At 47.3% G+C, this 27,140-nt stretch overlaps 1 protein-coding gene across 1 annotated transcript in view; it reads left to right on the forward strand.

Annotated features, from left to right (window-relative positions):
- The window catches only part of pla2g4f.1 (phospholipase A2, group IVF, tandem duplicate 1), a 93,651-nt gene that overhangs the window by 31,769 nt on the left and 34,742 nt on the right, over positions 1 to 27,140 (forward strand). The window contains exons 8-11 of the mRNA XM_078233252.1: positions 4,823 to 5,001; positions 14,269 to 14,382; positions 17,612 to 17,649; positions 19,882 to 20,017. Coding sequence (XP_078089378.1) covers positions 4,823 to 5,001; positions 14,269 to 14,382; positions 17,612 to 17,649; positions 19,882 to 20,017 — 467 coding nt within the window. The remainder of the gene's footprint in view (positions 1 to 4,822; positions 5,002 to 14,268; positions 14,383 to 17,611; positions 17,650 to 19,881; positions 20,018 to 27,140) is intronic.

Consider the following 27,140-nt stretch of genomic DNA (forward strand, 5'->3'; position numbering starts at 1 on the left):
CTGCAGATAGCAGGGCAGCTCTGACAGGAGGGAGAAGATGAAGGGTAATGCACAGGAGATTATATCCATAGCAGCTCTAAATGGAGCGCATTTCCTGCCTGAGCTTCATCAAGGAGGTTGTCACTGAACTACATCAACTGCTGCCACCACAACTCTTGAGTTCAAACCAGGACATGGACAATGCTGCCTGACCTGTCGACGTCACTGTGGCTCTTCAATCTGCCACAAATTTTTTTCAGGCTGCGACAATTGACAATAGCTCTCAATTCAAAGTGTACCAATGTACCGAGGAGCCTATTGTGGCTTCTCTACACCAGGAGAAACACATACTACAACAAGCTGCTTTTAGATGATGGCTTTAGCATAGTACTTCACAGGAGTGTTATCAAACAAAATCTGATACCAAACCACATGGAGAGATACTAGGAAGGTGACCCAGTGGCCCGGGAGGAAAAGGAGGGCATAGGATTTTTTTTTCTAAAAATAGACATTATTCATAAAATTTGTAAAGATACATTACATAAGAATTCAAATTTGTCAATACATAAAGTGCAAAAGAGATCAGTTTCTTCCATTACTGAATGTGGCACTCTGAGATGTCTTTACTACACTTAAGACTATAGGTTACATTTACATTTCATGGCAAACATTCTCTGGTGCATACAGTCCCATGAGTTTTACATGGATTTCATCCAGCCCAGTGTAGTATGATCAGAGAGCATTAGACGTTGACCTTTGTGGTAGCTGTGCCAAGCTTTAGTGTATCCCCTCGCACGTAGTTCTGAACCTTGGTATGTGCCTGTCTGCATCATTCAGTCATCGACAGCTCTTTGCACTGGAAGACAAGCAAGACTAAAGAGCCCTCCTCCGCCAGCATTTGATGTTTATATACGCTGTGTGTCTCCAGGCAAAGCCCATAGAGCACAGAATTTTCTATTCTAGAGTGAACCTGGGGGGAAAAAAAACCTATGCTTTGCAAAGGCATATTCCAGAAGAAGACGAGCAACACTCTCTTCCCTAGCACAGCTGCCTGAGGTAGTGTCTTGAGGCAGTAAGACCCCGGGCATGCATGAAGGATCTGATGGGGAGGGATCTGTTGACCACCAGCCAAGCTAAGCCTTGGTGCTTGTTTCAAAGTTCTGGCATGAGGGCATTCTGCCAAATGACTTTGACAATCTGTTCGGAGAACCATTCGGCAGGATCCACCAACATTTCCCGCTAACCTCAAAGATATTTACGTGCAGACCATTGCCTGATGGACTTGTGGCCAAAAGTGTTTTTCTTCTGAAACTATTTCGCAAGGGACGGATGGTATGGCACTGTCCAACTGAATGAAGAATTCTTTGGTAGTGTGGCCAGACCCACGCTTTGCAATACCAGAAGCAGATAGAACCTCAGCCCTTAGTGACACTTAGTGCTTGCGTACGAAGGATCTGTTCACAGAAGTGGGGCCTTGATGATTGATAGATGGTGAAGCAAACAACCCAAGTGCAAAATGTGAGGTTAAGAAGACTTCTCTATGCGACATCCTGTTAAATGTAGAATTCTCTCTCCACTCCTAAGGACAGGGTTTCTCATACTCTAGGTCCTGACCCCAGTGTGATTGTATGACAAGATTTTGAGGTCACAAGCTGCAAGGCAGCCGTGAGGCATGGACTCAATGCTAACAGCTGCGTTTTTCCATTGATAGCTGTGGCCTTTGACCTTTGACGGATCTTTGAGCCCAGATTGCTGCTGTAAAACTGACAGTGAAAATGTAGCTGTTTGTTTTTTACTAAAAGACATGGGCTGGAGTGTCCGGCCCCACCCACTGGTGGGAATTTCTGATCCCACCGTAGTCAGTGGGGTTTTGGCTGGCCTGACACATTTGCTGCGGCAGGACCTGCTGCGTCGGGGCTGGAAAATCCTGCCAGACTATTAAACAATTCCAACCAACCGTACTGAACCTCCCAGCCTCCCCCAACCCAGCTCAGGAGCTGAAGCTTAAACACCCGTCACACGTATCCCTGCTCAAGAGCTAAATAACCACACCCCAGCTTAAGCATTAAGTCGCAACCCTCCATCCCCTCACTCGAGCTGAAGCTGACCTCTCCCCACTCGAGCTAAACCTACCCCTTCAGCCCCACTCAGAATCTGTGGCTAATTCCCTCAACCCTCACTTCCCAAAACCTTACAAACTCTGGGGGATTAAAATGGGGTCATGCTGGAGGAAAGTTTGGGAAGTATTGCTTTAGGATAATCCAGGGCTAGTCATATGCATGGTGCCACAGTGGTTAGTACCGCTGCCTCTCAGCGCCAGGGACCTGGGTTCAATTCCCGGCTTGGGTCACTGTCTGTGTGGAGTTTGCACGTTCTCCCCGTGTCCATGTGGGTTTCCTCTGGGTGCTCCGGTTTCCTCCCACAGTCCCAAAGACGTGCTGGTTAGGTGCATTGACCCTAACAGGTGCCAGAATGTGGCGACTAGGGGAATTTCACAGTAACTTTGTTGCAGTGTTAATGACTAATAAAATTAACTTTAACTTATGATATTAAAATATGTTCACATATAGTAGCACAACTCAAAACTCAATGGTCAAATTTACAATTTTCTTCTGGTCCATCTATTAACTGGTTTCTCGATGAACTTAGTAACCTGGCAGCTTTTATATATACCCTCTTGCTAGTGCAAAATCAAGCTTATAGAACATAGAACATAGAACATTACAGCGCAGAACAGGCCCTTCGGCCCACGATGTTGCACCGACCAGTTAAAAAAAAAAAACTGTGACCCTCCAACCTAAACCAATTTCTTTTCGTCCATGAACCTATCTACGGATCTCTTAAACGCCCCCAAACTAGGCGCATTTACTACTGATGCTGGCAGGGCATTCCAATCCCTCACCACCCTCTGGGTAAAGAACCTACCCCTGACATCGGTTCTATAACTACCCCCCCTCAATTTAAAGCCATGCCCCCTCGTGCTGGATTTCTCCATCAGAGGAAAAAGGCTATCACTATCCACCCTATCTAAACCTCTAATCATCTTATATGTTTCAATAAGATCCCCTCTTAGCCGCCGCCTTTCCAGCGAAAACAATCCCAAATCCCTCAGCCTCTCCTCATAGGATCTCCCCTCCATACCAGGCAACATCCTGGTAAACCTCCTCTGCACCCTCTCCAAAGCCTCCACATCCTTCCTGTAATGTGGGGACCAGAACTGCACACAGTACTCCAAGTGCGGCCGCACCAGAGTTGTGTACAGTTGCAACATAACGCTACGACTCCTAAATTCAATCCCCCTACCAATAAACGCCAAGACACCATATGCCTTCTTAACAACCTTATCTACTTGATTCCCAACTTTCAGGGATCTATGCACACATACACCTAGATCCCTCTGCTCCTCCACACTATTCAAAGTCCTCCCGTTAGCCCTATACTCAACACATCTGTTATTCCTACCAAAGTGAATTACCTCACACTTCTCCGCATTAAACTCCATCCGCCACCTCTCGGCCCAACTTTGCAACCTGTCTAAGTCTTCCTGCAAACTACGACACCCTTCCTCACTGTCTACCACACCACCGACTTTGGTGTCATCAGCAAATTTGCTAATCCACCCAACTATACCCTCATCCATTATGGCTATTTTGCTTTGGTATTGATGCAAAAACAGTTTACCACTGAGCATGACAGTTTGCTGGGGCTTGCCTAGGCAGCTGCCTTATTTTTAAGCTTGCCCCAAAGCAACACAAAAGTACATCAGTTGAACTAGCCTTGAACAATCTGAAGCAAAGCCTTTCAAAATGCAAGCCCACCCTGTTTGTTTACCTTAGAAATCAAAGCTCCATCTTGCTGATTAGTGCCCCTTCTGTTGTGCAAGTGTCGCAAGCAGTCAGTGAATGCTGCAACATCCAAAATTTGAAAGCACAGCTTGCAAAATGTTCAGATTCCTAATTTGAATCAAATTTTCTGGCCATCACAAGTTCTCCATTTCCACTCCTGCCAGCAGAACAATTTTAAGTCTGGTGGGTGACATATTGAAGTGTGCAAAATGGATTTTACATAGGACCCTTACAGATTTTTTAAAAATGACTTAACCTTATAAATTTTAGCTGGATTTGAACCCAGGCAAAGAGTTAAAGCGAAATCTTGTGCCCTTCCTCAGAGTGAGTTTACCCACCACCTTAATGCCTCATCCTGAATAAATCCGTGTTGGAAAGGACAGGGAATGGTCTTCCCACTCTGCTGAAAATTGAGGCCCTGAATAGATAATTAATGCCCAGTTAAGGGACTCCACCTGCTGCCATTGGTATGAACCCTGTGGGAGGCGAGGACTCGCTATGTGGCATGAGTGGGGGGGAAGGGACTGGCCTCCTTCAGAAGAACTCAGTACCTGATGGAGGGCATTAGGAAGTGAGGGCTCCACTGAGAGTCCCCTGCCCCAGCCAAATTTGCGGCTGACTCCCCTACAACCCCCTTCCTGGGACTCCACCTCGCAAACCCTCTCACTCAGTAGCTTGGTTCCTAAGCTATGGGTAGGTGTTGTTCCAGCAGCCGCTATCTCTCCCATGATGGTGCCGTTGAACAGAGTTGTGGCCTCTGATTGATGAGCAGCTCTTGGCGAACCTGACCTCCTCCCACAATGCCGCTGGTGGCCGTTTATTACTACCACTGTACCTTCCCAGAAAGAGGCTACCTGGGGCTCTTGTCAACTTCTGAGTCAGCAGCTGAGACCCTGCCCACCCCTCCCCTTTGCCAGCACAAGATAGTGTGCACCATTTGCATCTTTTATTGTTTTTTAAGCTACTTGTGCTTAGTAAGTCATATTTTGCCCTTGCAGCTCTTAAAGCAGAGTATAATATGATCGTAAAAGTTGATGGGGCTTATGAAGAGGAGCAGGTCACCAGTGTCAAACCTCTGTCAAATCCCGTGTGGAATGAAAGCTTTCGCTTCCACATAGACAAGAGCTTGGATCCAAAACTGACTATTGATTTGATTCAAACCACCACAGAACTGCAGGTGAGAAATCTGATCACTTACTTAAAACCATTATATCGGCAAAGTTGCAGTTACTTTTTCATGTATGACACTGTGAACAGGGAAGGTAGTTGAATTTTGTTGTTGCACTGATTTATGCAACAATTGTATTGTTTCTGAAGAGAAGGCATTGAGGGATGCAGTGCAGGTAGGTGGAATTGGCTTATTTTGAATAAAAGCTGAGACATGGTGACTCGTGCCTTATGTAATTTCTCTGCTTTCAAAAACTCTTTTAAAATTCTAGAAATTTTTGACCAACTCTTAAAGCTCATAGATTAATTAATTGTAAACTTTATCAAAAGGGAAAAATAACTCATAGAATGTCATAGAATCGCAATAGGGCAGAAGGAGGCCATTTGGTCCATCAAGCCTGCACCGACAACAATCCCACCCAGGCCCCATCCCCATAACCCCACGTATTTACCCTGCTATTCCCCTTGACACTGAGGGCCCGATTTTACCATTGCGTCGCGCCCAATGTGGTAAAGTCAGGTGTGAGGCCATTAACACGATCCGCGCCCACATCCACGCAGATTGCCACTTTACTGAAACCCGAGAATGGCGGCGATCCGATTCGTGCCCGAAACGGGCGCAACGGCGATTTAAATGCATTTGCATGCATTTAAATTAAATTAATGAACTGCCCGCCCAACTTTATCAGCATTTCCCCCTTTACCACCGCCTTTGCCGATCCAGAATCACGCCAAAATGAACCTGCTGAATAAAAGTCTGAACCGGGCGCTCCAGCTGCTGAAGAGGCAAGTTCAGAGCTTCCAACGGCTCTCTGACTCAGATCAGTGGGGGGGGGAGGGAAGAGAGGCGGGTCAGATCATTCTCTGGTTGGGAGGGGGAGGGGAGTGCGGCCAGATCGTTGTCTGGTTGGGGGAGGGGTGGAGGAGGAGGCGGGTCAGATGTATCTCTGGCGGGGGAGGGCCGATCGCTTTCTGCGGCCCGGGAGCGATCTGACACGGGCGCACTTCTTCAAATTTATTTCTAACCGCGCATGCGCAGTTCAGAGCTCCAATCGTTTCGGGCATGCTAAGCCCCGCCCACAGCGCGATTCAGACCTGCAATTTTTTTTTCAGGCTAAGTGCGTATGGGGGCGCCTGAAAGCAGATTTCTAAGTCGGATCTGCATTACGCCCAGATTTAGCACTTAGGGCCCGATTTTACCATTTTCATTCTAAGAGGCAATTTAGCACGGCCAATCCACCTAACCTGCACATCTTTTGGAGTGTGGAAGGAGACCGGAGCATCTGGAGGAAACACATGCAAGCACGGGGAGAATGAGCAGACTCCACACAGACTGTCACACAAGGCCGGAATTGAACCTGGGTCCCTCATGCTGTGAGGCTGCAGTGACAGCGACTGTGCTGTCCACAATCATCAACAAGTTGTATTTATAATGTCTGTTGCCTCTTCTCGATCAGTTAGGACCGTTTTGAATGACTTAAGAAATGTGATTTTGACTCTCCTTCCACAATCAAAATGGAAATTTGTAACCATTTCAAAATGTGCCGAGATTTTCATTCTCCCAAATCTCCAGTCAAAATGGCCAATCTCATTGTCTATTTTGAATTCATTCTCGGGGTGCTGGGTCTTTAGTGTTCATCAATCGCCCTCGGTGGTAAGATGCCTGTTTGAACCATTGTAGCATTTTTTTATTCTTTTACTGTGGGCATCACAAGCTAGGCCAGCATTTATTGCTCAGCCCTAATTGCCCTTGAGAAGGTGATGATGAGCTGTCTTCTCTGCAGTTCCTGAGGTGTAGGTACATCCATGATAAAGTTCAACAGTTTTATTAACAGGTTAAATAAACCTGTTGGACTTTAACCTGGTGTTGTAAGACTTCTTACTGTGTTTACCCCAGTCCAACGCCGGCATCTCCACATCGTGTAGGTACATCCACAGTGCTGTTAGGGAGGGAATTCCAGGATTTTCACCCAGCAGCTGAGAAGGAATGGCGATATGTTTCCAAGTCAGGATGGTGTGTGGTTTGGAGGGGAACTTGCAAGTGGTGGGGTTCCCATGTATCCGCTGCCCTTGTTCTTCTAGATGGTGAAGGTCATGGGTTTGGAAGGTGCCGCTAAGGAGCCTTGGTGAGTCCCTGCAGTGCATCTTGTAAATGGTACACACAGCTGCTACTGTGTATTGGTGATATAGGGTGTGAATGTTTAATGTGGTGGGTATAAGAACCAATCCAGCGGGCTGCCTTGTCCTGGATGGCATCAAGCTTTTTGTCTGCACTCATCCAGACAAGTGGAGTGTATTCCATCACACTCCTGACTTGTTCCTTTATAGATGGTGAACAGGTTTTGGAGAGTCAGGAGGTGGGTTATTTTGCACAGAGTTTCCAGCTTATAACCTGTTCTTATATCTATAGTGTATATGTGGCTGGTCCAGATCTGGTTGTGGTCACTGGTAACCCCCCCTTTGATGTTTTAAGTGGGGGAGGGGGGTGGAATTTAGTGATGGTAATACTATTGAATGCCATGAGGAGATGGGAAGAATCTCTCTTGTTGGAGGTGGCCATTGCCTGCTACTTGAGTGGCGTGAATGTTACTTGCCACTTATCAGTCCAAGCCTGGTTATTGTCCAAGTCTTGCTGCATTTGGACATGGACTGCTGTCTCATCACAGTATGTGATGAGTCACGCATAGTGCTGAACATTGTGCGGTCATCCAGGAATATGCCCACTTCTGACCTTATGGTGAAAGGAAGGTTATTGATAAAGCAAATTAAGATGGTTGGCCTGAGATCAGTACTCTGACGAACTCCTGCAGTGATGTTCCAAGGCTGAGATGGTTGATCCCCAATAACCAGAACCATCTTCCTTTGTGCTGGGTGTGGCGCCAACCTTGTGGTAGGGGCATTTTCATTGCTATTAGGGAATCTTAGGATTTTGACCACATGAAGATGAAGGAATGGTGATGCATGACCTGGTCAGGATGGTATGGAACCTGGAGGTGGCAGTGTTCCCATTCAGCTGTTGCCCTTTACTGATGCTGGTGGTTGAGTTTGGGAGGTGCTTTCCAAACAGCCTTTGATGAGTTGCTGAGTGTATCCTATAGTTAGCACACTTTTTGGAGCCACAATGCACTGTGTTGCCTACTCCCTTGACCCTGTTCCAACTAAACTGCCATCACCCATCTTCCCTCCCTGGTTGTCTTATTAACTGATATTGTTATTCTCAGATATTGTGCTCCTCGCATTCAAAACTGCTGTCATCATCTCAGTCCTTAAAAACCAGCCTTTGATTCATGCTAAATATTGTCCATCTCCAACCTATTTCCTCTCAAGTCCTTCAGCATGCTGTCAGCACTCAAACCCCAAGTTGTCTTCTTGGGAACTCCATGTTTGAATCCCTCCGATCATGTTTCTGCTCATGCCATGGTACCAAAACAGCTCTTATCAAAGCCACAAATGACATCTTATGTAACTTTCTCGACCTCTCTGCAGCCTTTGACACGGTTGACCCCACCATGCTTCTCCAATACCTCTCCACCTCATCCAGCTGAATGGGATTGCTCTGACCTGGTCCACTCTATTCTCTCCAATCTTGCCCAGGGAATCACCACAGTGGTTTCCCTTCCCACTCCCTCACTGTTGTTCTGGTGCCCCTCAAGATCTGTTCTTTGCCCCCTCCTTGTACATGCTGCCCCTCGGTGACATCATCCAAAAACACAGCATCATTGCCCATGGGTACCCTGATGATATCTTACACCATCTCTCTTGACCCCTCCAAATCTGTAAATTGTCAGACTGTTTGTCCAACATCCAGTCCAGGATCAGAAGACACTTCCTGCAACTGAATATTGGGAAGATCGAAGCCAATGTCTTCAGTCTCCATCACAAACTCCGCTCCTGAGCCACTGACTCTATCCTCACCTAAGACTCTGTCTGAGGCTGAACCTGATTTTCACAAACTTGGTGTCATTTTTGACTTTGAGATGAGCTGTTGACCACATATCCATGCCATTATTTGGATATCTACTTGGATATCTCGACCGATTTATTAAATCATTTTAAGCACTCGATTATATCACTTCTTAATCTTTTACACTGAAGGAAATACAAGCTTTATCAATGAAACTTGTCATCCTAATCATGGTACCTGGAACTGAATGTAGTACTCCAGATAAGGTCCAACCAGTGGCCAGAGTTCTGTATAGCTTTAACATAATTTCTAACGCTTTATATTCTAACTCTCTTGAGATAACATTCCATCAACTTTATTTTATTTTTGTACTTTTTCTGTCCATTAGCTCTTAGTAGTTTCTGTACATGGATTCTGAAATTTCTCTATTTATTAAATATTTTGATCTATCCTTCTTTAGTTTAATGCCTGAACACCTCGAACAACACTGTAGGCAGGAAATGCACAAGAGAGGCCTAGGGTGACACCCCTTCTTTCCACTACCACAACTTGCTGTAGCCATTAACAATGGAAATGAAGGATGTGATTGTGTAACACACTGGCAACGTAGAATCTTCCAGCATGATCTGGGAGAGAAGAGTGTAACATTGGTCACAACAAATCCTTGTAACATCTACAAACTAGACCCTTCAGTGTGACATCATCAGCATAATCACTATCCTTGGTGAACAATTTTCATGAGGCCAAAGAATGTCCACCTGAGATACAAGGGTAACTTGTATATTGTCCAGCCATAGGATGTGCCTTTGTTCATGTCGCAGATGTGGAACTAAAGGCAGTTCACAGTGATGAGATTGAGTGAGACTTAATGGAACTGAGGGACCAGATAGGAGATAACTGTGGGAGGGCTCATTTGTAATCTTGAATGAACATGGGACCTTGCACCACATCTGTTAGCCATTCACTACCTGAGACTTGGTGAGGAATAAATGCAAACTTTATTTACAATAATAAAGATTGTAGACAGTGAATGAACACCCATACCACCATTGTGCATTAAACACTTCTTAATTTTTCTAACCCTACGTCCAATTGCAGCCTTGACATCTGCAGAAGAGGTGAAGGCATATTGCTATGCTTTGTTGTCTGAGATGACTTTGGACATCCTCTGGGGGCCCAAGGCCCGGAGGGCCCTGGCCTGCTCATAGTCTACAGCTCTGGGACAGGCACACCTCCCTCAGCCTGACTTGCTGGAGTTGATGGGGTTGTGGGCATAGGGGATTTGGAGCAGTAGAACACCCTTGGAGTGTCCTGAATGGATGTCCTTAGGTTGCCTGGCTGTCTCTGCCATTTGTGTGCCCAAGGGCCACTCCTTGACTCCATGAGGAAAAGGAGCACCTGGAGGGAAGTCAAGGTGGCCTGCCTAGCCACTCCTGCCTAGCACACCCATGCTTAGAGTGATGCAGTCCGAGTCCACGTGCACATCTGGCAGAAACTTCTGGATCTGGGTCTCCACAGCAGCCACCAGCCATGTTTGCATGCCGGAGCAACAACATCAGACAGAATGTGGATGGTCGTCTCCATCCTTCATTCCAGTCTGGTGACGGCATCTGATAACTCTGTCTGATGTCCCCCTGCCTGTTTTGCACCTCCAATGTTTCTCTCAGGGCCGATTGCAGAGGCTCATCATCAGATTTAGCAGGGCCTGGACTCCAGCGGTTCTTCGAGTGTCAGAGACTGCCACTGCCTCTGCCTCTTGTGGACATGTGTCATTGGGGTGATCACCAGGTTGTGATCTGAGTCTATTCGAGAACTAGGACCCACTGAGGTGCTTGTATCTGCACTGGTGGGGGATGCAGCTGAAAGCAGGGACAGGTTTTCATCAGATGTTTTCTCTGCCTTGTCATCTGAGGTACTCTGGAGGCTGCGACACTTGCTGGTGGTCTTTATTGCTGGTAGCTGGAATAGAGTGAAGAATTAGTCATTGACTAGGCAGGCTCCAGCATTATAGGTCATTGTCCGCACGTTGTCGATGTATACTAAATGGACTCTGGCTCGTTGGAGGAGACCAATCTCACCTTCCATACAGGAACAATCTCTGTCCTCTCCAACGCGCTCTGCCACCTGCTCCTTGTGGGAGGGGAGTATCCTCAGCTCAGGCCTGCCCCCTCAGCTCAGGCCTGCCCCCTCAGCTCAGGCCTGCCCCCTCAGCTCAGGCCTGCCCCCTCAGCTCAGGCCTGCCCCCTCAGCTCAGGCCTGCCCCCTCAGCTCAGGCCTGCCCCCTCAGCTCAGGCCTGCCCCCTCAGCTCAGGCCTGCCCCCTCAGCTCAGGCCTGCCCCCTCAGCTCAGGCCTGCCCCCTCAGCTCAGGCCTGCCCCCTCAGCTCAGGCCTGCCCCCTCAGCTCAGGCCTGCCCCCTCAGCTCAGGCCTGCCCCCTCAGCTCAGGCCTGCCCCCTCAGCTCAGGCCTGCCCCCTCAGCTCAGGCCTGCCCCCTCAGCTCAGGCCTGCCCCCTCAGCTCAGGCCTGCCCCCTCAGCTCAGGCCTGCCCCCTCAGCTCAGGCCTGCCCCCTCAGCTCAGGCCTGCCCCCTCAGCTCAGGCCTGCCCCCTCAGCTCAGGCCTGCCCCCTCAGCTCAGGCCTGCCCCCTCAGCTCAGGCCTGCCCCCTCAGCTCAGGCCTGCCCCCTCAGCTCAGGCCTGCCCCCTCAGCTCAGGCCTGCCCCCTCAGCTCAGGCCTGCCCCCTCAGCTCAGGCCTGCCCCCTCAGCTCAGGCCTGCCCCCTCAGCTCAGGCCTGCCCCCTCAGCTCAGGCCTGCCCCCTCAGCTCAGGCCTGCCCCCTCAGCTCAGGCCTGCCCCCTCAGCTCAGGCCTGCCCCCTCAGCTCAGGCCTGCCCCCTCAGCTCAGGCCTGCCCCCTCAGCTCAGGCCTGCCCCCTCAGCTCAGGCCTGCCCCCTCAGCTCAGGCCTGCCCCCTCAGCTCAGGCCTGCCCCCTCAGCTCAGGCCTGCCCCCTCAGCTCAGGCCTGCCCCCTCAGCTCAGGCCTGCCCCCTCAGCTCAGGCCTGCCCCCTCAGCTCAGGCCTGCCCCCTCAGCTCAGGCCTGCCCCCTCAGCTCAGGCCTGCCCCCTCAGCTCAGGCCTGCCCCCTCAGCTCAGGCCTGCCCCCTCAGCTCAGGCCTGCCCCCTCAGCTCAGGCCTGCCCCCTCAGCTCAGGCCTGCCCCCTCAGCTCAGGCCTGCCCCCTCAGCTCAGGCCTGCCCCCTCAGCTCAGGCCTGCCCCCTCAGCTCAGGCCTGCCCCCTCAGCTCAGGCCTGCCCCCTCAGCTCAGGCCTGCCCCCTCAGCTCAGGCCTGCCCCCTCAGCTCAGGCCTGCCCCCTCAGCTCAGGCCTGCCCCCTCAGCTCAGGCCTGTCCCCTCAGCTCAGGCCTGTCCCCTCCAATCTTGGCTCTCCCCTGCCTGTTATGGGTGATTTTTTTCTGCGAATAAACAGATGGATTGACTGAGCACTGTGGATGAAAGAGCAGTTCAGAAGTGTGCATGCCTGTTGTATCTGCTGAGCCTTACCCAGTAAGTGATTAAGATGCCATTTGTGCAGGACCTTACATGAGATGGTGAGTGGCTGGCAGACATGTAGCACTGATATCCCATCTGCTAGTTGTGTGTGACATCCCTGTGGACTCTAACCCTTAGACCACCTGATGCCTTCGCAAATGTGTGAGTTTGGAGTGAGAAGTTTTGCTTGCCTTGGTGGAGCTTATCAGATCATTCATTCTTTTCCTGCATTGCAGGGCGGTCCTTTTTTGTTGGCCATGGGTGTTGACCTCCCTGGTGACCTCCTCCCAGGCAGCTGTGATCAGGTGGGAGGACTGTCTGCTCCTACTTCAGAAGGAGGATCTCCTGCCATTCCTGGATCCTGGAGGAGAATGGCTTGGGTGACTGTGCGGAGTTTGTACGTTCTCCCCATGTCTGCGTGGTTTCCTCCGGGTGCTCTGGTTTCCTCCCACAGTCTAAAGATGTGCAGATTAGGTGGATTGGCCATGTCAATTGCCCCTTAGTGCCGGGGGACTAGCTAGGGTAAATGCATGGGGTTATGGGGATAGGGCCTGGGTGGAATTGTGGTCGGTGTAGACTTAATGGGCCAAATGGCCTCATTCTGCACTGTAGGATTCTATGAATTAGAAAATTGGGCAGAAAAATTAGACTGACCATCCAGTAGGAATCTTGCTGACTTTACAGCCTGCCACTAAATCTAGCCTCCAGAATGGAACATTCTGCCCTACATTAGTTACATTTATATCGAGCCTTGGTTAAATGATCACTTAGTGTGCCATGTACTGTTCCCATCGCCATGTTACAAAAAAGAATATGGAAGCGCTGGAAAAAATGTAGAACTAAGGAAGGACTGAACAGGCTTGGGGTTCTTTTCTTTAGAAAGGAGGAAGGCAGTAAGATGATGGGCTGAATAATGATTCAAAAGGAGCTTTCTTGTGGAGACGGAGAGCATGGTTAAGGTACTAAATTAGCAAAAGTGGTGGAGAGGGCCAAAGCAAGAGAGATGCACTTAAACCTTTTGTAAAAATACATAAAATTACATAATATGTATTTATGAATAGGAATGTACTGCCTGATATTGTGGTGAGATGTTGATTCTTAATGAACTTTCAAAAAGGAATTGGATAAATACTTAAAGGGGTAAAATTTGCAGTACTGTGGATAAAGAACAGGGAAATGGGGTTAATTAGATCTTTCAAAAGAGCCAGCAGAAATATGATGGGCTGAATTACCTCCTTATTTGCTGTATCGTTCTATGATTTTCTAAGGGCTGAAGGCCTCTGTCAGTTTGTGTTCACTATTGGAAAGCTATTTTGATTTGATCGTTCACTCACTCAGTACAAGAAGAATAGAGCTCGCCTGATCGCACAAGCAGCTGATGCAACAAACATTTGACCCAGACAGAGCAGGTTTGATCTCTCTTTATGATGAGTTAGCCATGATGGCAGTGGAGTGTTTCAATTACTTTGGCGTCCAGTGGCTGGAGTGAGAAAGACCACTTCTTGTGATGGGAAAGGGACACTTAGATAAACATCATCATCTGAGGAGGAGATAAATTTCCTCCGTTATGTTTCTCCTTCCTGACCTCCTCCTCCTCAGCCTGATGATCTTCACTGACCAGCTCTGACATCAGGTACTGACTGTCCATGGCCCGTGACCACACCAGCAAATGATCAATAGCTTGAGGAAAATGGGGTGGGACTTTTCTTTCAGACAGTGATATGTGATGGGAGGGAGGTTTTCCACAGAGCAGAAGTGAAGCAGATCAATGGTGCGCTTGTAGCTTCAATGTATGAAAGGGCCTTTTAATAACACCTCTCCATTTGTCACAGGATGATATGCATATTGAAATGATGAAGGAAACCAATGTAGTCGGTTCAGGGTCCGAGCCTCTGTATCAGCTTCCTATTGGAAAGAAGGTGGATGTGGAGATGCCTCTTGGCAAGGTAAGCAGTGTTTAAGCCAGCTCCTCCTCTTGGGTTAGCTACCAATAGGACATTTCTATCTGTTTTCAGTCTGAATGGGCAGCTTACTCGTAACTGCTAAGATCAACAGTGTCTTTGCATCCAGGTAGAATTCTTGCAACACTCGCTAGCCCCACAATTGTTTGGCTACTGGAAATCCTTGATGAGTTGATGCCAAATCCTTGGTAAGCTGATACAGTCCAAAACCGATCTCAGTTTTGCTGCTGATTTGAAAAAATTGTCCTATTTCAGTTCACCTTGGACTGCAAATACCCTTTATTTAAAATAAACAGATGAGGATGCAGTGATCCATTTCCGCCTCTCCCCATCGGTTCAGCTTGATAGCGGTATCTGACTCAGCGATATTTGCTTAAATTTATTTTTAAATCCCATAGCTGCTAATGTAAATTCAAAGAGGTGGCACAGGCCCTCAGACTCTGATTCTAGTGCAGGAGATGGGATCCACTGCTGGTTGCCCAGGGTGGAAAATGACCTTGAGTGAGGGGAACTGTGAATGTGTACTTCAACACCACAAAGCCTGGAAGGTGAAGTGTAGGTTTAGGAAGTCAAGTGATTGAAAGGTTACCTAATCTTTAACACAGTGGCCTTGACTTCAGTTTCACACTTGTTGAAAACTGAATGTTGAGTTTTCTGACTCAAAGTGCACTGAGCCCCTTTGTCCACTAGTATATGTGAGGGTGAGTGAGCAAGTTGAGCTTTTCTTGATTAGTTGTTGGCTGCAATGACCATTTGCAACTGGCTAGTTAAAATGAACACAACAATCTCATGATTACAAGGCAGTGATGAGGTTGCTTTGTACAGTGATACAGTGCATCTCCAAAGAGTCAAAGAAGATGGCAAGACAGGTGGAGAGAGCAGTTTATAAAGCATACAGCATCCTGGGCTACCAAACTGAACCGATGGGGAGAGGTGAAAATGGATCACTGCATCCTCATCTGTTTATTTTAAATAAAGGGTATTTTCAGTCCAAGGTGAACTGAATTAGGACATTTTTTTAAATCAGCAGCAAAACTGAGACCAGTTTTGGACTTTATCAGCTTATCAAGGATTTGGCATCAGCTCGTCAAGGATTTTCAGGTACAAGAGCATGGAGGTCATGCTGAACGTGTATAGGACACTAGTTAGCCCTCAGCTGGAGTATTGTGTACAGTTCTGGGCACCACACTGAATGCATTAGAGAGAGTGCAGAAGAGGTTTGCAAGAATGGTTCCAGGGTTGAGAAATTTCAGTTATGAGGATTGGAGAGGTTGGGTCTGTTCTCCCTGGAGTGAAGAAGGCTAAGAGGATATTTGATAAAGATGTTCACAGTCATGAAGGAGTTGGACAGAGTAGATAGGGAGAAAATATTCCCGCTCGTAAAAGGATCGAGAACAAGAAGGCATAGATTTAAAAGAAGCGACTGTAATGTGAGAAAAAACTTGTTCATACAGCAAGTGGTTTGGATCTGGAATGCACTGCCTGGAAATATGATGGAAGCAGATTAAAAACATTAAGTTTATTTATTAGTGCAATGAAGTTACCACACTCCGGCACCTGTTCGGGTACACAGATGGAGAATTCAGCATGGCAAATGCACGTCTTTCAGACTGTGGGAGGAAACCGGAGCACTGAAAAAATGTTCAAGGGTACAGAGACTGACATTAAGTCATAATGCTCATTTGGAGAACTGGTGCAGACATGATGGGCTGATAATGTCTAAGCTACGGGACACCTTGCCTCATGAATCATGTACCATGTATTTTGCCATATGTTGTGTACCCAACGATGTTGTGGTAATGGGAAGAAAAGAAATGAAATGCATCCCAATCCCATGCAATTTGTAGAGGGCTGCAGCTCCTTGAGATACCTCCAAGACAGCTCCGTGACAGTTGTCCACCTTGTGGGAACCTGTTGTAGTGAAGCTTGCACAAAATAATCTCAGAAGACTCGGGTATAGCATGATCATTAACTCTTCCAACATATGCTGGGAGAGAACTAAATCGGAGAGACATCTGAAGCAGTGCTCTGCCAGTTTACAGCTCGACAAGCACCTTTGTACACCGACGGTCACGTATGCAGAACATTGTTTAGATTCCAATTTTGTCTGCGTATAGGTTTAAATTAAGCAGATATCTCTGGTTCCAGGTGGTACATGATTCATGAGGCAGGGTGTCCCCTAGCTTAGACATTATCTGTGCTCCCTTATCTTCCCAGAGGCCGCACCTCTGTCTCGATGTTTGTTCCTTCTGCAATAAACAGCCATGGCCTTACATTGGGCTGTTTTGCGAACTCAGGTTCTTGAGCAGTACAAGGCTCGCCTGGGGGGGAACATCCTACTGATATGAATTTGTGCAGTGATGGTTCAGTGGTGTGAAGTTGATTGCCTATATAACCACGTAGCTAGTGGTGTCTTTTACTCCCAAGTGCTTGAATACTGGTTATAATCTCTTTTAATAAATGCATATTAGTATAATTAGTTTTTAAATTCCTATTGGAGCCGGGAAGAAGTGCCAGCCTGCACCTTCCCTTTTCTCGACACCTGGCCTCCCAGCAACACTGAGCCTTTCTCAGTATGCATTTCCCGCAGACTGCCCGTTAATTGGCCACCCAGCGTGAAATCAGATTTCGGGGCCAATCGCAGCCGGAAGTGTGTTTTGCGCCGAATGGATGCAAAGTTCAGGTTGAAGGAAATCAAATAAAGCTTCAATATATCGATCCATCCTCACAACTGAATTATTTATCTCTGGCCATGCACCCTCTAATGATAATAGCTCCCCCAATAACTCCATGGAATATTTGATCTCCGTCAGTACTGGCTGCTTCCTTCCTTGTCTTTCCGACCCTCATGTTGGGGGGGGTGGGGGGGGAACGAATGTTCAATATACTTCTGTTTGGATAGTTGTCATACCCACTAAGAAGAGAACAGGCTCATTCTGAAAGGTTGCATTAGTTAGCAACACACACTATCTCCCTGGAGCACAGGGTGAGCAGTTATTAACTCCACATTCACTCGATGTAAAATAAATTTATAAGAAGAAGAAGCCACAGATCCATCACCATGCTAGTATTGAGAGAGATGGGAAGAAATGAGAATATGAGGATAAGTAAGAGATGGGGGAATATATTTGTGCCGTTTGGCTATCTGCCACAGCTGCTTTGGCATTCTTCTTGAATAGCACAAGTAACTTTGCCTCCTCCTAATCTCTCTCAGAAACAGGTCGTTGACCTAAGGCTGCAGGCAGAAAAATGGTAAGTTTGTTTTGATTGATCTCTGATTTATGTTGTTTTAACTTTATGTACGTGTATCTAATACAGTAAACAAGTAGTCATTTTTTAGTACAGAACTTGAGTATTGCTGAGCAAAGAGACATGAGTTTTTGTCTTGCACTGAACAGGACAGTTTGCAAGAATTTCCAATAGCACCCTACTGACCTGTGTGGTTTGAATTTGAAGCAAAGCTTGGCAGTTAACTGTTCACTGGTGTATTCTCTGTGGCAATGCCTCTACCAATCGGAATCCATTTGCCGACCAATCCGCATTCTCTTCTACAGTATAAATTGTTGTTCTCTTTACTATTGGTTTTCTATGAACTGCCCTGATGAGTACAAGACAAAAAGCTTCAATGGCATGTCTCCTTTTTCAGTAATACCATATATATAAAGCCTCAGTCTATCCAGCTTTTGAATACTGCTCTCATACCTAGGGAAGCCCTTCCCTCTCACTCTTCCTGAAAGGCCACTGGAAGAAGATTATACCTGATGGATGAAGGCTTTTTTTTGCTTCCAAGGGCTGATTTGAACCTTTGGCTGTGACAGAAAGTGTGTGCTGGTGGACTTGCTGCTGTCTACTAGAAATCTACTCCTGTCCATTTTCCTCCATCACTGTAGGTTCAAATCAGCCCTCTAGTCTCTTTCCTACCATTGCAATTTGTCCATTTGCTCTGAAGTTTGCTTTCTTGTGCCTGTAACTCTCCATCCTTCTTGCTTGACTTTCTCCCTGTATGTTTACTGTATTAAAATAAAGATTCGTCATACTGATTCCCGCTCTAGCTCATTCTTTCCCAAACTGTTAAACTTCATACCCTCGGAGTCTTTTCTTTCTTCAATGATCTGTAAGCCTTCAAAATCTGGGCCTGGAATTGGCTGATCAGTATTCCCTGTTGTCCACAAGTGGTGTTCCACAGGTCTCGGTGTTGGGACCCTTGCTATTTGTGCTATATATTAACGATATGGACGTGAACATGAGGGGCATGATTGGAAAATTTGCAGATGACAAAGATTGGCCAAGTAGTGGATAGTGTACAGGATAGCTATAATCTCCAAAACAATGTAGATGGGTTGGTGCAGTGGGCGGTAAAGTGGCAGATAGATTTTAACATAGAGAAGTGTGAGGTCATGCATCTAGGGAGGTCAAATGTTAGAGGGAATACACAATAAATGGGAATATATAAGCAGGGTAGATAAAGTGAGAGATCTTGGTATACAAGTACACAGATCCCTAAAGGAAAGTTCAAGTAGACAGGGTTGTAAAGAAGGCATGTGGAATGTTCTCCTTCACTGGTAGAGGCATAGAATATAAAAGTAAGGATATAATGTTGAAATTGTATAAAACACTGGTGAGGCCACAACTGGAGTATTGTGTGCCGTTCTGGTCACCACATTACAGGAAGGACATAATTGCTCAGGAAAGAGTACAGAGGGGGTTTACAGGAATGTTGTCAGGGTTAGGAAAGTGGAGCTATGAGGAGAGAGTAAATAGGCTGGGGTTATTTTCCTTGGAACAAAGAAGGCTGAGGGGTGACTTGATAGAGGTGCACAAAGTTACAAGGGGAAGAGATAGAGTGGACAGGATAAAATAGTTTCACTTGGTGGAGAATTCTAGAACCAGGGGACATGGATTCAAGATAAGTGGCATTAGGTGTAGTGGGGACAGGAGGAAGAACTATTTTACACAGAGGGTGACGGGTGTCTGGAATTCGCTGCTCAAGTTGATGGTGGAGGCAGAGACCCTATAGTATCTTAAAAACTACCTGGATCTGCACCTAAAGTGCTGTAAGCTACAGGGATATGGGCCGGTTGCAGGAATGTGGGATTAGAAAGAGTACCTGGATGTCCTCAGGCTGGCATGGCCAAGATGGGGTCGAATGGCCTTCCCCTGTGCTATAGTTATTCTATGGTTCAACCTGTATATATTCACCGATGTTCCTTTCTTGTTAAAAACTATTAAAGCCCTCTGAAATATACACAGGAATGCCTTTTAATCACGTTTTATCAGGTCAGTCCAAACTCAATAGTTCAACAGCCTGAATTGATTTATATATCCTCACTTAATATGAACAAGCTGAAGGTTCTGTCAGTATGAAAATAATTCAAAGTAAATGATTAGAAGATTTCCAGACAGTCTGACTGACCAATCCCTTACAGCGACACCTTTCTTATTGCAAACAGTTAGTGATTGACTGTGAATGTCCTTGTCACACAGCTATCAAGATATTGATGTGCGCCTGAGTTTTGACATCTCTGACCCAGAGAAGGAATTCCTTTCAAAGAGAAAGAGATTTGGTGCACGAGCCCTGAAGCAGGTCCTGAACCTAAAGAAGACTCCAAAGCACAGTCAGGTATGAAACAAAGTAAAGAATGCAATGAACAGGAATTACACAGCCTTCATTTGGGAGCAGGGAGAAAGAAAGAAGTCCTGTTTTCTGCTGTTTAAATAACTGTAACATAGAACTGCATATGGGTTGCAGCTCTCAATGTATTAGTAATTTTGCTTTTGTAGTTGTATAAACACTTCCCCAGTGTTTAAAAACTTATTTGAGATGTGAAGCAGTGGAAAGCTATGACGTGTGCCCGTGTCAAACTGCAGTTGTAAAAACACCAACATTTTGGGCAGAGTTTTCCTAAGAAATGGCAAAGTGTCAGGTTCTGACTGAAAACCAGTGTGTTTCTCCCCAGAGAAACAGTCAGGTTTTCTCTCCAGATCTTCTGACACACTTTTTCCAAAAAAAAGTAGGAGGGGGCGGTGTGTTTTGCACCATCATTCTTGAGGGGCGGGGCTTTAGATACCGACAAGACCAGCTCCATGGAGAAATGGCGCCCCAATCTCAAATTAAAGTTAAAGACCTCACCCCAACCGACATCAGGGCCCCCGGCAGACGAACTCAGAGAGCAAACTTGCCCCCAACTCTTAATGAACGTTCAACCCTCATCATCGCCGGTACCAGGGTGACCCAGAGCCCCATCCCACTCTCCCTCCACAGTGCAGGCATTCTACCCCTCCCCACCCCCCACTGCTATGCAGGCACAACCCCCTCCCCCACACAATTGGAGGTCCCCAATGGGGTTCCCTTGAGGACCCACCCTCTTGGCAGTGCGAACCTGGCTCTGTCAGGACACTGCCCTGCAATGTCCATGACCATATGGGGGCTGCACTGGTCTCTGTGCCCCCAGCATGGTCACCTCGACTGCCGGAAGGCAGTAATGATTCCTGCCGGCGTGACATCATGCTGGCGGGGGATCTGATGCCCCTGGAAGCAATGACGTTATGTTGTTTAAGAATATTTAAATTTATTCAAATTCATGGTAATCGGGTTCAGGCGCTCACTGGGTATGAACCTGATTATGTTGTTGGTGGGAGGGGTGGGGCAGATCTCATTGAGATCTCCCTGGTGCAAATCCTATTATGGACCTCTCAAGAGTTTCTGGCCATAACAGGATTTGCACTGTAGTAAACAGGCCCTGGAAAATTCCCCCCTTTGTGTCTAAGTGGCTGTTGGGGGCCCCACAACATCAGTACATACTATGAAATGGAATGGGTGGATTCACCTTGTTTGACCATAGTAAGTCTCTTATTATTGATGTCCAACTCCCAAACACAGGTGTAGCATCATCTACCTTTCTCCAGCCATGTATTAGCCCAGAAGTGCATTGCTATTGCATTTTGGTGACATCTTCCATTTTTCATACATAAGAATAAGGAGCAGGAGTAGGCCATTCGGCCCCTCGAGCATGCTCTGCCATTTAATAAGTTCATGGCTGATCTGATAGTAATCTCAAATCTGCATCCCGCCTACCCTCGATAACCTATCATCGCCTTGCTTACCAAAAATCAATCCACATTTGCTTTGAAAGCATGCAAAGACTCTGCTTCCATAACCTTTTCAGAAAGAGTTTTCCAAAGAATCTCAACCCTCAGAGCGAAACAAAAAAATCTCCTCATCTCCGTTTTAAATAGCAGATACTCTAAAGCTTCTCAAACTGAGATTGCCAATTGAGGAGATACATCATGTCCGGATCCATGCCTACTAAGGACTTGGTCATGCTCATCTAACCTCTTAACACATTGGACAATTAATATATGTGGAAAAGATTCTAATTGTTTTATTACAGATATCTTAATGAGGAAGTTATAAAATGGTTACAGCACAGGAGGCCATTCAGCCTGCTTTGTCTGTGCTGGCCCTCTGCAGGAGCAATTCACCTGATGGATCTCCCCTGACTTGTCCCTTAGCCTTACACATTTTCTCTTTTCAGATAATGATCCAATTCCTTTTTGAATGCCTCGATTCAACTTGTTTCCAATATGCTCTCAAGCAGTCTATTCCAGATCCTAACCACTCACTGTGCTAATAGATTTCTCCTCATGTTGCCATTGCATTTGATAATGATCTTAAATTTGTGCCCTCTGGTTCTCGTTCCTTCCACAAATGGGAACAGTGTCTCCCTATCTATTCTGTTCAGACCCCTGCTGATTTTAGAATAAATCTATCAAATCTCCTCTCAGCCTTCACTTCTCCAAGGCAAAGAGTCTCAATTTCCCCATTCTTTCCACATTACTGGATGATTCTTTTGAATATTTTATTTTCCTTTATACACTTCTGGGATGTGGGCATTTCTGTTTGAGCCAGTTAGTGCCTCTGAACTGAATGGCTTTGCATGCCATTTCTGCAGTAGCAGGATTCAAACTCAGGTCCCCAGAGCATTACTCTGGTCTTTGGATTACTAGTCCAGTGACAATACACCATCACCTCCTCTGCAATCTGTACTTGACTTCACATTCTTCTCAACTTGTGGTGCCCAGAACTGGATACAGTTGAAAGTTTAACATAACTTCCTTGCTTTTGTACTCTGTGTTCCTATTTATAAAGCTGAGGTTACTGAACTGCTTTCTCAACCTGCCCTGCTGTCTTCAATGATCTATGTACATACACCCAGGTCCCTCTGTTCCTGCAGTTCCTTCAGAATTGTACCCTTTATATTTTCTCTGCATTCTTTCTGCCAAACTGAATCACTTCACTCTTCTCTGCATTAAATCTCATCTGCTATTTGTCCGCGCATTCCACCAACTAATTTATATCCTTTTGATGTTCTACATTATCTTCGCAGTTCACTCGACCCACAGATCAGTCCAACCCCTCCTCCTGACACTTAACTGAAGGTGGCTGATTTTATTTATTCATTCATGCGATATGGGCTTTGTTAGCTAGACCAGCATTTATTGCCCATCCCTAATTGCCCTTGAGAAGGTGGTGATAAGCCACCTTCTTGAAACGTTGCAGTCCAGGTAGTGTAGGTACCCCCACAGTGCTGTTAGGGGCAGAGGATGAGACCTAGAGAGCTATCACTCATAGATGCCTCGCTAGACCTTGGGTCTAAAGACAACGCTTGTCATCCCTACAGATGACCGACAACCTTTCTCAACAAGGATTGCGCATGTCCAGGGAACTGGTTGGTCACAACTGCCACCTGCTGCAGAATTTAGCACTACGAGGACCTGGAGGGCAGCCTTTGCCAGTGTGCATGAAAGTGACCTTGGCTCCTTGGGGACAAGTACTACCCACTGAGGATGTGACTGATGACTTCTGTGCGGAGGCCGCAGAGAGGGAGTACAACAAGGCTGATGCTACAACTCGCACTTTGGTGGAGCAAACTATAGGGATGCTGAAGATGAGGTTCCGGTGCGTGGACTGGTCTGGTGGAGCTCTGCAATATAGCCCACAGAGGGTGTCATTAGTTCTTCTCACCTGCTGTGTCCTGTACAACCTGGTGCTGCAACGTGGATAGGAGCAGATGGAGTAGCGGCACGTCTCCTCTGATTGATGGGGAATGGGGATGATGAGGTCCTCGAAGGCGAGGATGCTGGCCATGAAGCTGACAGTGTGCAGACGAGGCGGATACACCGGGACATACTCATTGCTGCTAGATTTGTGGAGCATGATGACAATGCGCAGTGAGGGCACCCCATAATCATCGCATGGCATCTGTGAGCATTGGACATGCATCTGACGAGTTGCAGCATGCACACCCTCTGTAATAAGGCTCCTGCCATGGAAGTACAGCAGATACCCATAATCCTTATATTCCGGGAGGATGATGATGTCTTAGAGTGGGGACAATCCATAGATCCTCACAGAGCTTGTGTGAATGTCTGACTGATGGCAGATCACTTGTGAACAGGGGCAAATCATGGAGATGTAGTGGGGAAAATAACTTCTCCTGATCCTATGACATCCTTTGTGAGCTGAACCCTTCAGGCCCACAGTGTCACCAGAGATAGATGCTGATGGTATGGGGGGCAGTCCACACCTCAAAGATGCAGTGAGTGCATAGAGAGAATGATGGAACTGGGTGACTCCACCCCTGTACATACTGGTCATAATGAGAAATCCCATTGATATGCAGGCATGACTGATGTGTTCAGTGACGGTAAAGAGGCACCATCAGTGTGCTTGGGAAGGTTGCACACAGCACAGGGAGGAGGCTCTGGACTGAGACACCTGCCTTTATTTTGTGTAGGAACCAAACTTTCACTTCAGACTGAAAGGAACACAGCTCATAGCAAGGAGCCATAGGCAGGATAACGTTGGTGGGAGTTTATTTACAATAGTGACGTTGTGTACAAGTGATTAACATCCGTGCCATGCTGTGCAACTGAATCCTCTTGACCTTTCTTACCCTGCCGCAACATCTTAGTGCATCTCCAACATCCAGATGTTGGATGGAGTGGATGTGGCAGATGGAATTTAATCCGGATAAATACGAAGTGATGCATTTTGGAAGAAATAATGTAGGGAGGAGTTATACAATAAATGGCAGAGTCATCAGGAGTATAGAAACACAGAGGGACCTAGGTGTGCAAGTCCACAAATCCTTGAAGGTGGCAACACAGGTGGAGAAGGTGGTGAAGAAGGCATATGGTATGCTTGCCTTTATAGGACGGGGTATAGAGTATAAAAGCTGGAGTCTGATGATGCAGCTGTATAGAACGCTGGTTAGGCCACACTTGGAGTACTGCGTCGAGTTCTGGTCGCCGCACTACCAGAAGGACGTGGAGGCGTTAGAGGGAGTGCAGAGAAGGTTTACCAGGATGTTGCCTGGTATGGAGGGTCTTAGTTATGAGGAGAGATTGGGTAAACTGGGGTTGTTCTACCTGGAAAGACGGAGAATGAGGGGAGACCTAATAGAGGTGTACAAGATTATGAAGGGGATAGATAGGGTGAATGGTGGGAAGCTGTTTCCCAGGTCGGAGGTGACGATCACGAGGGGTCACGGGCTCAAGGTGAGAGGGGCGAAGTATAACTCAGATATCAGAGGGACGTTTTTTACACAGGGTGGTGGGGGCCTGGAATGCGCTGCCAAGTAGGGTGGTGGAGGCAGGCACGCTGACATCGTTTAAGACTTACCTGGATAGTCACATGAGCAGCCTGGGAATGGAGGGATACAAACGATTGGTCTAGTTGGACCAAGGAGCGGCACAGGCTTGGAGGGCCGAAGGGCCTGTTTCCTGTGCTGTACTGTTCTTTGTTCTTTTTGTCCACAGCGGTGGAAAAGACAGTCTGCTGACTGCTATGCCCTGTTGTGATGTTTGTGGGCAGCACAGTGGTTAGCACTGCTGCTTCGCAGCACCAGGGACCCAGGTTCAATTCCAGCCATGGCTGACTGTGTGGAGTCTGCAGACGCCCATGTGGGCTTCCTCTGGGTGCTCTGGTTTCCTCCCACAGTCCAAGGGGAACTGGCCATGCTAAAAGGTCCCTTAGTGTCCAAAGATATGTAGGTTAGATGGATTAGCCATAAATGCGTGGGGTTACAGGGATAGGGTGGGGTTTGAGCCTGGATACGATGCTCTTTTGGAGAGCTGGTGCAGACTCGATGGGCTGAATGGCCTTCTTCTACACTGTAGGAATTACATGGTTCTATGATCTCAGCAGGTGTCCTCTGGAGGGCTGAGACCTCGGAGGTCCAGGATCTTGCTGTGTGGCAGTGCCACCCTCCTCCGCCTGTGAAGGTTCACCTGAAGCAGTCATGAAAAGAAGGAGTTTGGATGGGGCAGTCACACCTGGGTGGGTGGCCCCGGAGTGTGCACCAGCTGATTCTCCACCCTGTGGGTGCCCAAGGGTCCCGGCTCCTTCAGTGTGACGGAGAGGCAGCTTGGGTAAGCGTGAGATCTCTCCACCCCACCCCCCGGCGTTGTCACTGATGGATATCTCCATGGCGGCTGCCACCTTATCAGTGTTGACAGTGCATTGGCCTTACAGTGCTATTACCTCAGTCTGATACACTCCACCATCATGCCTTGCAATCTGAGGAGTGCAGCAGACCTTTTCTGGTCCCCCCCACGCCAACACCATAGTTAAGAAAGCCCACCAATGCCTCGACTCTCTCAGGAAGCTAAGGAAATTTGGCATATCTGCTACAACTCTCACCAACTTTTACAGATGCATCATAGAAAGCATCCTTTCTGATGTATCACACCTAAGTATGGCTCCTGCTTTGACCATGACTGCAAGAAACTACAAAGGGTTGTAAGCGTAGCCCAGTCCATCACGCAAACCAGCCTCCCATCCATTGACTCCGTCTACACTTGCTGCTGCCTCAAAAAAGCAGCCAGCATAATTAAGGACCCCGCGCACCCCAGACATTCTCTCTTCCACCTTCTTCTGTCGGGGAAAAGATACAAAAGTCTGAGATCACGTACCAACCGACTCAAGGACAGCTTCTTCCCTGCCACCTTCAGACTTTTCAATGGGCGATATGTTAAGCTGATCTTTTGCTTCACCCTATCTGTAACTGCAACACTACATTGTCCACCCTCTCCTTTCCTTCTCCTCGATGTACTCTATGAACAGTATGTTTTATCTGTGTTGCACAAGAAACAATACTTTTCACTGTATCCCAATACATGTGACAATAATAAGTCAAATCCAATCAGACATTCCTTCCTGATTTTCCCGAGATTGTCTTCGCAGCTCCTGCAACTGAGGTAGAGCCTAGTCCAGTGGCTCGTCATCTGACTTGGACCCAGCAGATTTCTGGCCTTCAGCAATCTTCCGAGTGCCGGCACCCTGGGATGTCCCTGTCTCCGCCTGCTGTGGACCAAACAGTGTGATGTGCTCAACAGTCAGTGACCCCGAGGCAGTTCTAAAACTAGGTCCCACCGAGGTGTGTATCTGTGCTGGTGCAGGGTGTGGGTGAGTGCTCTGACAGACCTTCAATGTCCGTGTCTGCGGATTCCTCTTCCCAGGAGTTCTTAGGGCTGGAATCGAGGATGTGGCTCATGGGCTGCCTTGGCTGCTTTCCAGATGTGGCTGCAAAAGAAAGGAGAGATCATTAGTGTGTGTGGCAGAGGCCTGAGAAGCAGGAGATATCACTCACAGCATGGTATCCTGATGGATGTTGCAATGCTGGGTCCTCACTTGGTTGGACGCCACCAACCTCGCCATCAGCACAGTAATGGTCCACGTC

The sequence above is a fragment of the Mustelus asterias genome, chromosome 18, assembly GCF_964213995.1.
Source record: "Mustelus asterias chromosome 18, sMusAst1.hap1.1, whole genome shotgun sequence".
NCBI classification, from domain to species: domain Eukaryota; kingdom Metazoa; phylum Chordata; class Chondrichthyes; order Carcharhiniformes; family Triakidae; genus Mustelus; species Mustelus asterias.